Below are 15,509 nucleotides of genomic sequence, written 5' to 3'. Positions count from 1 at the left end.
CCGTTTTGTCGGTGTTCTCTTTTCAGTGCTGCTATTAACGGGCACAATGAGCAAAGCCGACAAATAATCCTTACTTTGCTTTTTAAGATAGTAGGTTGTTAAGCAGCTATTGCCAAGTCTCTGTGTGTGCCTGTTTTCACAGTGAAGGAAAGCAGCTCCCTATATCAAATGATAAGGAATCGGCTCCACTTCAAAAAACAGCATTTTATCAGCATTATACAGATTTTTTTTAACAGATTGGTTTGTGCCATTTAGTGGATGGTGATACTGTGGGGAGCATGTTAGGGAAAGATGGTTAATTGAATAATTGTCATTAAAATATCTGTAGTAATCTGATTGTAGTATGAATGTTAAATTCTACTTGTGAGCACAATTGACGTGGGCATGTTTTGACTGTGATGAGGTGTAAGAATTTACACATCTGATACATGTAGCTCAGTCTATGTTTGTTGTTTGTAGTCTCAAAGAATCCAGATACTATGTTTTGTAGGCAACACATCATTTAGCATGCTATCTCTAGAAATATTGCTTCCTTGTTTTCTGAAAGGTGCTTCTTTTTAGAGGGATTTGTTTTTCAAATGTTTTACATTTATTGTATGCATGGACACGCCGAGAAGCAAAATATTAGTTGTGTAGATTTGAAGCTGCTTTGAGAAATGGATTTCTCCCATCTTATATCTTCATACACACCTTTACATGACTGGTTTCCTATCCCAGTAGAAGTGATTAATTTAGATTATGGCTTGATTGCTGTGGTTGGTGGTGCATTAGTGGGGGGAGATATACCATTTCAAATCTACAGTTAAAAGAATATTTAATGCCAAACGAAACACAGAAAGTTGCATTGGTGTCGGTGCTAACCCAGTCTATGCTTAGAACAAAGTCCTTTTCATAGGCTCAACTCCAATCTTTAGCACATATATTTCAACTCCCACCTTCTAAAATTTATTGAACTTGATCCCGACTAAATTAGTCACGCTTTTGTCCCATTGAAATCAACAGGGTCATGGAGAACTTAATTCCCATTGATTACAGTGGGGCTAGAGCGTGACTAACTTAGTCTGGATTCAGCCTATTTTATTTTTTGCACAGCACGTAATCAGGAATAAAATAAAGGTGTGTAGAGGAGCCAAATATACTGAACTTGCAAGTTGTTTACAGAAAAGTGCAAGTGTTGTAGGGAAAGGGATGAACCAAGATGCAGAGGGAAAGTTGCTGTAGGGAACAGATCTAACAGTATGCTTAGTCTGTGTGTTCCTACACATAATGAAGGTAGAAGTGCAAAAATAGGAACTAAGTAATGAGCAGCTGCAGCTTTTGTAAATTTTATTTTGTGAGTCTTAAGATTTTCCATTCAAGCAACAGTTTTAGGAAAACTGCTTCCCCCCACCCCCCAAAAAATCTTTCCACTTGCATTTTCTCCCATTTTTGGATTTCTGCACATTTTAGCCCATGTTCTGCTTAGTCAACAGCACCACTTTGGCTTGACGCCTCCTGGCATTTTAATAAATAGCCCAGTTGCTGCCTCACAAAGAATGCCCGGCAGCCACATTTTGTAATCTGGTAGGGGTCAAAGGTTGCCCATTGTTCCCTTTGAAATGGAAGTCACTTCTTCGGCAACCATGATTAAGAGAAGGGTACACTGAACACCATCCTGATATTGGGATGGTCTGCTCTTTGACACATTTCCGCATTTTATGAATGTGTTTGATCATAACCCATCTCCGCTGTGGGGGCACTTGCTGAGTTCTGCATATGAACCTGGGAAATCTTTGCCAAACGAAATTGTTGCCTTTAAAAGAAAAGTGGAGCCGGGAAGGTGTCTTGTGTAAAACACCTTGTTAGGGTGACACAGTTCACCAAAAGCAAAAGCAACAAACCCATTAACCTGGAGGTTGCATTTTTAATCCATCTGTGATGTGGAACCCAGGGTTTTAGCATCACACTGGAAGCTATAAATGATTAGATTTCAGCAGGCCTGGCCATAAGGGCAGCTTCTCTCAGCGGGGGATGGGGAAATGTCAGGAGCTCCTCCTGCCGCTGTCACAAGTGCCATCTGCGGTTAAATAATAAATGCCTTGTTTTGCATCATACTGTAAGCCAGATCAGAGCTTTTTTCGCATTGCCCTTAGCAAAGAATATCTATATCCTGCTAAAGTGTAACACACTCTACTTTTCAGAGATATGCTGTTTAAATATTGGAGCCCCTTTCTCCTTTAATTTTGAAGAAAATATTAATAAGGGCCTTCCCACATAATATCGCTTGCCACCTAATATTGTGCATGCTGCTGGGTATATACTTGACAAGGAACTGCAGCAATCCGAGGATACCTGTATGGTACTGTTACTAACATGCTTGATCTTTCATGTGACTTGTTATGAGTAGTCTCTGACTAAGACATACTTTGAGCAGATGCATTGAAATGGGTGGGCTTTAGACAATCATGACTAACCTAAATCTGTCGATTTCATTGGGCCTATTCTGATGAACAACCTTTCCTCTCCCCCCCCCATGTGCTGTTCTGGGGGACCTTCCAACCCTCCTGAGCAGAATTGAGGAGGAAACAAGGGGAAGTCCTCTTGAGCTATCAAGACTTATTGCTCTGGCTTCCACTAGCGCCACAGCTTACTTGAATCTGGCCCTATAACTTTAATGTACATTGGAAGCACAGTTCACCCCCTCAAAGAATTATGGGCCTTGTAGTTTAAGGGTTGCTGGAATTGTAACTCTGTGACGGGTAAACTGCAGTGCCCACAATTCTTTGAGGGGATGAAATGTGCTGCTACAAAGGTGCTTTAAAGGTATTATGCATACACACAGCCTTAGTTACGTGAAACCATAGGTGCGCAAGCTTTAAGAAATGACCCATAATGAGTGACTGGCCCTGAGATTGAAAGGTGATATGAAATATTCACAAAAGTATGAACAGTTGGGAGAGGATACTGGAACTAATGGTCTCCAAGCAAAACTGTTGGCAGATCTGGGCAAACAGAATGTGTTTAATGGGCATAGAGGATTCTTCATAGGTGTAGAAGCAGCTTTTAAAAAAAATAGAGACAGTTTCGTATGTGTAAGGTGAGTGAATAGGCATTGTTTTGTTGCCACTGAATATGAGACCATTGTGGTGTAGTGGTTTAAGCGTTGGACTAGGGCCCAGGAGAGCCCAGGGTTCATATCCCCATGCAACCACGAGGCAAAAGAGAACCATATATGCCACCCACAGTTCCTTTGAGGAACTGTAGAGCATCAATGTATTAAAAAATAAACACAAATTCTGGCTACAAATGTGAATTTTGTGCACTATTCAGATGCTAGCTATCGATGATAAACCATGTAGTTACATTTTTTTAAAGCCCCACTAGCATCTTAGCTTAGACAACTTACAGAATGGAACCTGAGGAAGAGGTTGGAAGGTAAAGACTAGCTCAATTATCAGTGGCTCCATGGGCTGCATTTGAGATACACTGGGAGCAAGACTGGTTCGTTGCCCTGGATAATGGGGTCACCAGAGGTAGTATTCACAGCCTGGTGATTTCCTGAACATACTCCTTTGTTAGATCTATATCCTGCCTTTCTGTCTTGATAGAACTGAGAACAAAAGTCCATAGTGTCCCCAGATGCTTTTCCATCCAGGCAGTAATCAAACCCAGGAGACCTGCTTAGTTTCAGCATAGTGGCTGCATCATGTGTCTCCTGATTGTGCCTAGGGATGATTTGCTTACTCCAATGGGGGAGGAAAAAAGAAAGAAGAGCCAGATCAGATCAAAGAGATCAAAGTCCAGCTTTGTGTTTCCAGTAGTGACCAGCCAGGTGCCTCGGGGGATCCCAGAAGCAGGACTTGAAGGCACCAGCCTTTGCCTGGTGTGTCCCAGAGGTTGTCAGCCGAGAGATTCCATTTTAATTGACAGGCCGATCATCTGTGAATTTGTTTAATCCTTTTTATAACCATCCAAGCCACCTGCCACCATCTCATCATATATGGTGGTGAATTCTATAACTTAATTATGTGCAGTGTGAAGAAGCACTTTCTCTCGCCTGTCCTCAGTCTACTACCGATCGGTTTCAGTGGGTGACTCCGAATTGTTTCTCCATACCTTCCCTAATTTTAAGGAGCATCCCTTTCAGGGATGTTTGTCTGGCACCATCTGTGTGGTCTTTTCAGCACCAAGCAACTGGGCCTTTTAAATGATTTATGCAGTCTGGGCCTCTTGTTTTTTAAGCATGTGTTTTGATTTTGGGGGTGCTGTGGTTTGTGGCCACAGTCAGATGGACGGGGTACAAATAATAAAAATGTTGTTGTTGTTGAATTCAGGTACTGTTGGGGCTGTATTTGATGCTGTAAATATGCTTGCGCAACTGACTTCCATGCATGCAAACCCTCCAGCCCCCTCTCCAAGCACCAGGGGGTTGAGAGGGCCAGAGGATTTGGAGGGCGTGTGGACAAGGGAGAAGAACAAGAAGTCCAGTTGTTCAAGTGGGGAGGCTTTGCTTTCCCCCATAAAAAATAAAAGGTTTTACTATTTCTTGGGTAAAGGTAAAGGCACCCCTGACCATCAGGTCCAGTTGTGTCCGACTCTGGGGTTGCGGCGCTCATCTCGCTCTATAGGCCGAGGGAGCCGACATTTGTCTGCAGACAGTTTTTCCAGGTCATGTGGCCAGCATGACAAAGCTGCTTCTGGCGAACCAGAGCAGCACACAGAAACGCTGTTTACCTTCCCGCCAGAGCGGTCCCTATTTATCTACTTGCATTTTGATGTGCTTTCGAACTGCTAGGTGGGCAGGAGCTGGGACCAAGCAACGGGAGCTCACTCCGTTGCAGGGATTCGAACCGCCGACCTTCTGATCATAACCAGAGGTGCCACTGTATTGAATAGAGCTCTATTCAGGCATTCATCATAATTGCACAATTACTGTCCCATAATAAGGGGAAGAGCAGGGAGGTGCTTTTTCTGCCACCCCTCAAATTATATCCCCTGCTGTCCTCATATTTTGGGGAGGAGGGGAGCTATATTTACATGCACAGGCTCTTCATGATCAGGCCACTAAATCATGTCAGGGATCTACATTTGTAGAGAAGATTGCCCTCTTCAGACCTCCACTGAACATGAAGACAGCAGAGACCCAGTAATCACAGTCCCATTCTTCCCCTAACACAATGCTAATTGCATGAGCATGAATGCCAGATGACATAGGTATTCACCAGCCTGGTGCCCTCTCCCAGTTTTGGACTACAACTCCCACCAGCCCCAGCCATCACAGCTAGAGGGCAACAGGTTAGCTTGCATAGGAGTTTAGCCAGGAGACTTTGGTGAAGCACTTCATCCAAAGCTCTTTGAGAGCCCTGGTCTTGAGGGCAGTTCTGCAAAGCCTGGAAGCCAGGTGCTGGGTGGCCCATTTTTCCACCAGTAGAAAACCCCTTTGGGGTTGGACCTATGAGTGCTCTGAACACAGGTGCAGTCACCCTTCCCTGAAATCTACACACAAATCTCACTCATCCTAATGACCGGGATTCTCCCACTTTAATTTGACTCAGGGCAACTTCCATTTTAAATGAACACTGTATCTACCATTGCCAAAGACCATAGGTTTATGTTATGTTCATTTCTGAATACAATGTATTAGAGGCCATTAATGGCTAAAGGAAACACTAAAAGGTTTATATATCTACTATTGCAGAACTGTTCTGGGGGAGGAAAGTCTTTTGTATTATTTAGGTCATCAGTTTGAATCCCTTCCCAGATCAATGGTGACACACAAAATTAGATCATTATTAATACAGAATTTTCATAACCTCCACACATTTATCAATGCAGAATATCCTACTGGGTCCCTGGTTCTCTGCTTAAAATTACTGAGTGCATTTTCTATACATTAAAGGTAAAGATACCCCTGACCGTTAGGTCCAGTCGCGGACGACTCTGGGGTTGCAGCGCTCATCTTGCTTTACTGGCCGAAGGAGCCAACGTTTGTCCACAGGCAGTTTTTTCCCCTGGGTCATGTGGCCAGCATGACAAAGCCGCTTCTGGCGAACCAGAGCAGCGCACGGAAACACCATTTACCTTCCCACTGGAGCGGTACCTATTTATCTACTTGCACTTTGACGTGGCAGGAGCTGGGACCGAGCAATGGGAGCTCACCCCATCGCGGGGATTCGAACCGCCGACCTTCCAATCGGCAAGCCCTATGGTTTAGACCACAGCGCCACCCGCGTCCCTTTTCTATATATTAGTCCACACTAAATGAACTCTTAATTATTATCACCCACTTCTGACTCTGAACTGCTTAGATGGTGGTTACCAGCACAGAGGCATCATTTGTCTGAAGCATGATTCTGCAGTCGTAAGAGTCAGAATGACTTGCTCACAAATAACTGGCTTCGGACTGTGGGAGCTTCGCAAATGGGTTGCCTTGTCAGTTCCAGAAACAACCTGAAATGTTCCCTTTGCTTTGGAGGGGAAGCTGACGGTGTTACATATAAGTTTCATATCCATGCTGATTTTAGAGCTTAACATAATGTTTTTCCAAAAAGAAAATAATATCTGGGCAAAATTGGAAGTTTCCCTAGAAGCCTCTCGGAGTTCCACAACTATGTTTACCTATAGATCTGGTAGTAATATACACAAAGCACGTCAAAACACAGAAGGAATATATATATATTGTTTCAGTTCCTCTAGGAAAATATCCCCTTCTCCAAAAAAAAAGTTTGCTCAGTCAGATGCAGATCAAGCTCCATAGCAGGTCCAGCAGTTGATCTGGCTGTCCAGCAGTTACAGTAGCAGCCAGGAGGTTTCAGGCTATTTTGATTACTCAAATAGCTTTGGACAAGCGAACTGAATTTCCAGGATGTCATTTGGGTGGGGAAAAGTTGTTCCTATGTCCAGGGCACCTGCATTCTTCCTCTCTCCTATGCAAGTTTTAAAAGTTTGGTGTATGGGTCCTGTCCATCCGTCCCGGCCCCCGGCCCCCGGCCTTTGCAACTATTTTGTGCTTCCTTTCGTACTCTTTCTTTTAAGGTGTCCAAAGCTACTGTCAGGAAGCCATGGTTTTGGCTTAGACCAATGCCTCTATTTTATATTCAGTAGGTTTATAGCAGGCATAGGCAAACTCGGCCCTCCAGATGTTTTGGGACTACAACTCCCATCACCCCTAGCTAACAGGACCAGTGGTCAGGGATGATGGGAAATGCAGTCCCAAAACATCTGGAGGGCTGAGTTTGCCTATGCCTAGTTTATAGATTTCCATGCATAATATGTGCTGGAAAAATATTTGCCTAATTCATTGTTGCCATCATAAGATTTTAGACACCTGGTGTGACCAGGCAGCCTGATATAAGCATTGGTCGCAGCAGGCACCTCCAGGCTTTTGGACACATCTGCAAACTGAACAGAAGCTTATGATCACTGTGCGCACGCTATAACCATGTTCATGCATGCACAGTCTTCCCCACCCCTTCCCAGCTAGCATTTAGGCTTGAAAAATTGTTTCGGTTCTTTTCCAAGACAGGTGCTTGGGGCGGGGGGGGGGTAACCATCTGGGAGAGTGCAACCCATGTGTTACAGGAAATATAGTTTTTTAGATGACGGTGACTTGAAAGCAGCATATGTTAGTTTATACCAGTGGTTCCCAACAGGTGGTCCGGGGACCCCCAGGGGTCCGCAAGCTATGCCAGAGGGGTCCGCAAGATGCTATTAGAATAAAAACTATATTAAATATATTTCATATGATAACAGATTTTTTGTTTTGGCCACTTCCTGCATGAGCAGAGTCTAGCGCAAAACTAGAATTAGATGAGGCAGTAGTTCTGCTGTATGCCGTTAGGTGGCGCTTTACAAACACTACTGTTTTGCAAAGAGGCAGCGCGCGCATTCTACTAACGCTCACCTCCCCAAGATGCTTTGCACGCGTCGGCTTCATTTGTGCGCTACTGCGCAGGTACCCTCTCTTCTCCATTCCCCTCCCTCCTCCCTGGACTCTTATAAAAAGACTCTTAATTTGGCTCACACTTTTAAATTTTAGGATTAGGAATTAATGGGGGTCCTTGTCACAATAGCGGCTCGATGAGGGGTCCTCGAGAAAATTTTGTTGGGAACCCCTGGTTTATACATACTGTACACATGCAGACAGGGGAATAATTGCTATATTTTAAAAAGAAATACAATACATATCACCATGGGAAGGGACTACAAGGATCATGTATAGTCCAGTCCTCTGTAACGCAGGAACCTTTCACCCAACTTGAGGCTCGAACCCATGACCCTGAGATTAAGAGTCTCATGCTCTGCCAACTGTGCTGCCCCTCATGAAGAGTGAGGAAGACTACAACCAGGTGATATGTGTGCCTGCCCACCGGTCCTTAAAGACCTTCATTGGCTACCGGTACGTTTCTGAGCACAATTCAGAGTGTTGTTGACCTTTACTGCTTCTGTCCTATATACCTGAAGGAGCATCACCACCCCGTCGTCCAGCTCTGAGGACCTTCTGGCAGTCCCCTCATTGTGAGAAGTGAAGTTGCAGGGAACCAGGCAGAGGGCCTTCTTGGTAGTTGTGCCTGCCCTGTGGAATGCCCTCCCGTCAGATGTCAAAAAGATAAACAATCATATGATTTTTCACAGTCATCTGAAGGCAGCCCTGTTTCAGGAAGCTTTTAATGTCTCATGTTTGGTTGTGTTCCTTTATACAGTGGAACCTCAGTTTATGAACACCTCGGTTTATGAATTTTCGGTTTATGAACGCCGTGGACCCACCTGGAATGGATTAATCCACTTTCCATTACTTTCAATGGGAAAGTTTGCTTCAGTTTATGAACGCTTCAGTTTAGGAACAAACTTCCGAAACCAATTACACCCATGCTTCGGGTTAAGTACGCTTCAGGTTGAGTATTCCGCGGACCCGTCTGGAACGGATTAATCCACTTTCCATTACTTTCAATGGGAAAATTCACTTCAGTTTATGAACACTTCAGTTTATGAACAGACTTCCGGAACAAATTGTGTTCATAAACCGAGGTACCACTGTATTTTGTTGGAAGCCGCCCAGAGTGGCTGGGGCAACCCAGTCCGATGGGTTGGGTACAAGCAATAAATTATTATTACTACTACTATGTGCATTTATCATATGCATCTTAGTTTCTTCATTCTCCCTCTGATCTCATGGGTTATGAGGAATGTGTATAGAAGGATCCTTTGATTCCCAACTATAATCTGTACTACAGGTGAAACTCGGAAAATTAGAATATCGTCAAAAAGTGCATTTATTTCAGTAATGCAACTTAAAAGGTGAAACCAATATATGAGATAGATGCATGACATGCAAAGCAAGATATGTCAAGCCTTTATTTGTTGTAATTGTATTTATTTGTCATTAGGAGGGTCAATTATAAATTGAATGTAATTAATGAAATGTAATAGCGATGTTTATTTTTATTTATTTTTGTATTATTGTAACTATTTGTTTTATTACTGTGGAATTTCCAAAAGAAAGCATTTGTAAAAATTGAAAGAAAAAGAAAAAATAATAAGTTGCATTACTGAAACAAATGCACTTTTCGACGATATTCTAATTTTCTGAGTTTCACCTGTATTTTACATTTACTTTGTAAGGGTCTTGCTGCTTCTCCTATACTTACTGTAGTCGTGGAACATGTAGCATTAGCAAGCAATACAGTATTTTTCTGTGGTTGTGCAAGATGGTTTTAATGTCCTTACTAAGTTGTCAGCAGCACATACATAAAAGATGAATTTGCTTGTAATGCGGGCTTGTAATTCTGACTCATTTTTCACTCCCACGGAGAAATGGAAAAAGCTTGCATCCCACTAACAGTGCCATTGTGGTGTTCAGGAAAAGGGAGCATGTGAGTATTTTGAAAAGCTGTGAATGACGTGTGAACGTTTTGTTGCAATTTAAAGTTCACAGCAGTAAAACTAACAAACATGCCTTGTAAATCTGCACCCCTGTAAATGAATGGTTTTTTTTCTTTTGTTCAACTGATAATTGGCTTATATAGGTACCGGTATAAGCCAATGTTATGGGGAGGGGAGATAGAATGGGGGGAAGGAGGAATTAATTTTAGCAACACTAGGAAATGACACGCTGAGTCAGCTGTGAGGATGGGAGCCATAAAAAAGTAAAGCATATTAACATAATTCCTACGTGCAGAAAAGTAATTACATAGAAGCCTACTAGGAAAATAATTGAATTTAGCTAGCCCAATATATTAATGCATGCCTTCTGTTAAACTTTTGAATAGTGCGTATTAGAGAGATCTTTTAAATAGTCTTGCCTTTTTAGAGTTGCTAGTAAATGTGTTGTAGGGTCAAATCTTTTATGGGTATTTTATGGGAGATTTAGAGGGAGGATTTTAAAGGCAGTTCTATAATCTCATAATCTTATAGTATACATTTCACACCAGTTCTTGTTTCATTGGGGTGGGTCACCCAAATTGTTTTCCTTAATGCTTCCTCCCTTAGAAATTTAGGCACTTATCCAATTCTGAAGCACTTACACCTAGATAGGAGTAGTCTCATCATCCTAAGTGCTTTTGTGGGAGGAAAGTGAAATGTAATAGCCTACATTTGCAAAAAGGCCTTGAGAAGTTCTGATGTCATTATGGAGTCCAGACAAAAAAGATGATTCACTTTGTTGCTGAAAATACTATTGATAAAGCGATGTAGCCATCAACAACTGCAGATTGTAATACCTTAAATCTCTGTTGCTGTACTACAGGCATGTCCAACCACAAGTAGCCTGACATCTACCATCCAAAATCAAAAACTCGCAGTGATCTACCACACTCTCCCATTGTCATTCTTCATCTTAAACACATTATATTTGGCTGAGCTTATGATAAAAATAATAACAAATGATAGTCGCTCCCATAAAACCTGAAAAGTTTGTCACAAATCAATATATTTTTAAAAATACATCCTTTGTATACTTGTAATAGCGTAACATTAAGGACAGGGTCCTACTTAATGCATGCACAGCTTGTTGTTCACAAAAGCTCATGCCATAATAAATGTGTTAAGTCTTTAAAGTACCCCAGGACTCCTGCTGTTTTTCAAATGAGTCAGGGGCACTTATCATCCACAGCAGTTTCCCCCATAGTTTGAAACAGAAATTGGGTAAACTGAACTGCAGAGTTGACATCCTTCAAGCACCACCTTAAGAACTTGATGAAACCTGTAGAAGCCCTCTCCCCTGGATCCAACCCACCCCTTCCTTTTGAGTAAATGTAAACCAGCCCTTTCTCTCTCTCTCTCTCTCTCTCTGACTGCGCACACACACACACCTCTCCCCGCATGGGTGGGATGGCAGCCGCCAGGAGGGGTCCCCCACTCCCTTGTGCATGTGCCCGTGCTCAGTGGTCGGTTTACAGCCAGTGGGGAGGGGAGGGGGCAAGGCAGTCCTCTCCTCGAGGGTTGGCTCCTGGAATGTCCGGCACCATCTCTCTCACACCCAAACCAGCCCTTTCTCTCGAGGAGCCAGCGCGCATAGCTTCTATCCATGTGTTGGGCAATGCTGCTGTAGTAGGACCTTAAGAATCAGAAAATCCAGAGATAGAAGTTCCGTGTTATTTTAGAAGCTTTTCCTTTGTTGGATATGCAGGTTTGACGGATTAAATGCCAGCAACATGGTGAGATGATGCAAGCCTTGGGCTCATGTACCTCCCATCCCTGCAGCCACAAAGCTGAATTTGGGTGGTGTGTGTGTGTGTTTACATAATGGCTTTCTAACCTACTTTTTAGGGCATTTACCCTCCCAAGGTGGATTACATCAAACCAATACAGTACAAAATGAAATTTCCAAGATTTGAAATAACAGCAACAAAATAAAAAAAATAAAATAAAATAAAAAATTCCTGGTAGCACCTTAGAGACCACTGGTATGAGCTTTTGTGTGCATGCACACTTCTTCAGATACCATGTTTAAACAGTTATTTTTAAACAACCACAAAAGCTCCTGATTGCAGACCAGGGGGGAAAATACCCCCTGTATTTAGGGCTTTTCTGAAGGATAACAGAACTGGTGGTGGTGGTGATGTGTGGAATACACATTTTTTGTGTGCAGAGGGCATTTCTGAAATGCGAAACCACTACGTTTTTTATTAGCTCCAACTTGTAGTTTCATCTGACCGCAATCAGCTGTGTTTCATTTTAACTATATTGTACAGTAGTTTGAAACACAACGTCTTATAATGGGTCGTAAAACTTAACAAATCTTAACCAACCACAGTTAAGATTAACATTATTACCTGAAACCTAAACTTTGTTTAAACTGCGGTCAGTAAAAAAAAAGAAAGAAAGAAAGAAAATTTTCTGTAGCAGCTTGTTCCTGAGGGAGAACATGCAACCCTAAGGCAAGCCTCGCCTAGACTCATTCCATTCACTATAAACCATGGTTTATTGCAACATAGTGATGCAGCCAATTAAGGTGTTTCCCGTGGATAAACATGAAGAAAGTATTTGGTGAACAAGAAGGAAGTCTGTGCTTCGCCCACTGCAGTAAGCTGCATGTTCCACATCAAATGATGATGATGATGGTAATACTTTATTACTTATACCCCACGCATCTTCCAACAAGAGATTAAGACCATCCTATGCCCCTCAGTCAAGAAACACTTCTTTGTAGACTAATACCAGCACCTTAAATTGGGTCCAAGAACAAAATTCAGCTACTAGTGCTGAATTAGGTGTATTGTGATCTACTGGTAAATGCATAGCTAGCTCACTGTTTTGGACCCTAAAAGATGAGTCACTGTATTCTGCTCTAGTCAGACCTCACCTGGAGTACTGTGTCCAGTTCTTGGCACCACAGTTCAAGAAGGACAAGCTGGAACGTGTCCAGAGGAGGGCAACCAAAATGGTCAAAGGCCTGGAAACGATGCCTTATGAGGAACGGCTTAGGGAGCTGGGTATGTTTAGCCTGGAGAAGAGAAGGTTAAGGGGTGATATGATAGCCATGTTCAAATATATAAAAGGATGTCATATAGAGGAGGGAGAAAGGTTGTTTTCTGCTGCTCCAGAGAAGCGGACATGGAGCAATGGATTCAAACTACAAGAAAGAAGATTCCACCTAAACATTAGGAAGAACTTCCTGACAGTAAGAGCTGTTTGGCAGTGGAATTTGCTACCAAGGAGTGTGGTGGAGTCTCCTTCTTGGAGGTCTTTAAGCAGAGGTTTGACAGGCATATGTCAAGAATGCTTTGATGGTGTTTCCTGCTTGGCAGGGGGTTGGACTGGATGGCCCTTGTGGTCTCTTCCAACTCTATGATTCTATGAAACCACAACATGAAAAGTCCACAGGGGCTCTGTAATAAGCCATAAGGCCTAACCAATTAACACTTGGATTAATCTCAAAATGGCTCAGGTCCTCCCCCTGCCCCCATCCCTTGTGCTTCCAGGAAATTCTCTTGATGATAACTCCTTCACTGAATTACTTGGAGTGGGCGGGGAGGTTTCCTGCTTCCATTAACATGAAACATGTGCTATAATCACCCTACTGTTCTGAAGTTTCATAAAGAACAAGAGACTGCACAGAATCAAGAGAGACGAGGCAGAATGGTGTCAGTTATCCACTATTACAAGATTAATGAATGACACGACCCCAAAGTGGCTGGTTGGCTTTTATGGAAAAGCAGGCATGGACTCCAGATGCACAGCATGAGAGGCAGCGGGGAATGTGGGGGGTTTCATCGCCAAAGCGTGCGCTCATGCAGTGTCACTAAGCTCCAAGCGTTCCTGAGATGTGCACCTGTCAGTGGGACTTTGTCTCGATCTGAGAGGCGAAGTGTTCTAAGCATGTGCATTTTGCATATCCGGGTTGATCTCATAATGTTGTGGTTGGCAGCAAACCTTCCAGGCTGCGGCTTGAACTTCAAAAAGCCTTTATTGTAAACTACTACGGTGGAACCTCGGGTTACGCACCATCCTCCCTGCAAACGCTTAGGGTAACGAGCTCCACTAACCCGGAAGTACAGTAGATGCTCCTTGTTGGGATTCTGGTGAACACAGAGTTAAAAAAACACTCTGAAGGTTGCGATCTTTGCCCAAGGATGCGAGCAGAAGTCGTGCGCCAGCAACGGGAAGCCCCATCGGCGAAAGCACGCCTCGTGTTAAGAGCAGTTTCGGGTTAAGAACAGACCTCTGGAACGAATTAAGTTCGTAACTGGAGGTACCACTGTATATAGTAAAAAATTTTGAGCTGTATCCAATGGCATCAGTCAGCTGATGGTAAAGGTTCTGTCAGGAGAGCAGGGAAGGAAGGAATTTTCACGGATCCCACCACTTATCACCACAGTAACCCTCTTAAATCTGCTCCGGAGGGGGGGCCTCTCAGTGGGGAGGGAGTTTGCAGGGAGGAGAGAGAATTTCACTGTGGAAAAGCCCTACAGTCAGCTAAGTACTGTAACACTGTTGGCTACAGCCTAGTTATTTTCAGTACTCCTGTTTTTTTCTGAGCAAGTCCCTGAAGCAGAAAAATTGCCCAAGAGAGGATTCAGGGGAAGCATGTGTAAGTAATGTGCATCCGAAGAAATGTCTGTAAATTGGAGTGATACTGGACATGCTCTGTAACTATCTACTAGATTTTTCCCCCTTTGCTTTCATTAATTAGCTAGATCGAGGAAACCTACTTATCAATTTGAAAGTAAGAGGAAAAAGAAAAGAAGGCAATCCATCTAGCGCAATGCAGGTTGTCCTTGTCCCCTGCTATCTCCCCCCCCCCCTTTTTGCAGTTGGAGGCTGGAGTTGCCCCAGGTCTGGACAACCTGAGATAGAGGGGCTCCTTTTAAAAGATGGGTCCTCTAGAGTTTGACTGTGTGCTTCTGGGCCCTTTGGCCTGCTGCTTATGGCTGCCGGCCATGCAGCCTTGGCTTTTTATATCATTCTGCTTTGTACGTAGCAGGGGGGGGTGTGTGTTTTGCTCTGGTGTACTCTGCTAGGCAGGCCTTTCCATCTATTTTTAACCTGCACTACCAGTGACTAGAGGAAGATTGTTGCTTTCCTTGTGTAACTGGCGAAGAAGTGTAATCAGCTGGCTTCAACTCAAAGCCAGCCTTTACTTTATTTGGAGAAGAAGAAAAAGCAGCATACTTTGGAGTGGGTTGTAGCTGCATGCTTCAGAGGTAGGTGATAGCAGCTGGCGAGAAGATCAGGCTCCTGACAGGTCTCAGTGTCTGAGGACAAGAGACTTTTAACAGCCGGGAATGGACCCTCCCGTTGCACCATAGTGAAAGAAACCTGGCCATTTCTCTGAATGAAAAAGAAGACTGAAACTACTGGTCTGTTTTGAAGCTGCCACCTGAAACTGCAGCTTTAAAGAATGGGCTTCGGGACAGGAGACTTGAAGCGCACAATAAGCTGCAGGCAGAAGAGAAAGTGACCAGTTTGTTTTCCTAGGGGCTTTTAAGGGTTAAAGGAATGCATTTGGATAGTGATGGAGTGGATGATATCATCACTGAAGTATCCACATTGGATGTGGAGGGGAATTATAAAAAGGTAAGAGACACAAA

At 43.3% G+C, this 15,509-nt stretch overlaps 1 protein-coding gene across 7 annotated transcripts in view; it reads left to right on the top strand.

Annotated features, from left to right (window-relative positions):
* Positions 1–15,509, top strand: part of SCHIP1 (schwannomin interacting protein 1) — a 411,590-nt gene that overhangs the window by 364,117 nt on the left and 31,964 nt on the right. Inside the window, exon 1 of one of the 7 annotated variants that reach the window (XM_060274436.1) lies at positions 13,134–15,495. The exons of 5 other annotated variants lie outside the window; for them this stretch is intronic. In XM_060274436.1, coding sequence (XP_060130419.1) covers positions 15,418–15,495 — 78 coding nt within the window. In that variant the 5' untranslated portion in view covers positions 13,134–15,417. Of the gene's footprint in view, positions 1–13,133; positions 15,496–15,509 lie in introns of those variants that run through there. One more of the 7 variants, XM_035132878.2, reaches the window with a different exon arrangement.

Source organism: Zootoca vivipara, chromosome 5, assembly GCF_963506605.1.
Source record: "Zootoca vivipara chromosome 5, rZooViv1.1, whole genome shotgun sequence".
NCBI lineage: Eukaryota > Metazoa > Chordata > Lepidosauria > Squamata > Lacertidae > Zootoca > Zootoca vivipara.
This window is presented reverse-complemented; position numbering and strand designations above follow the sequence as displayed.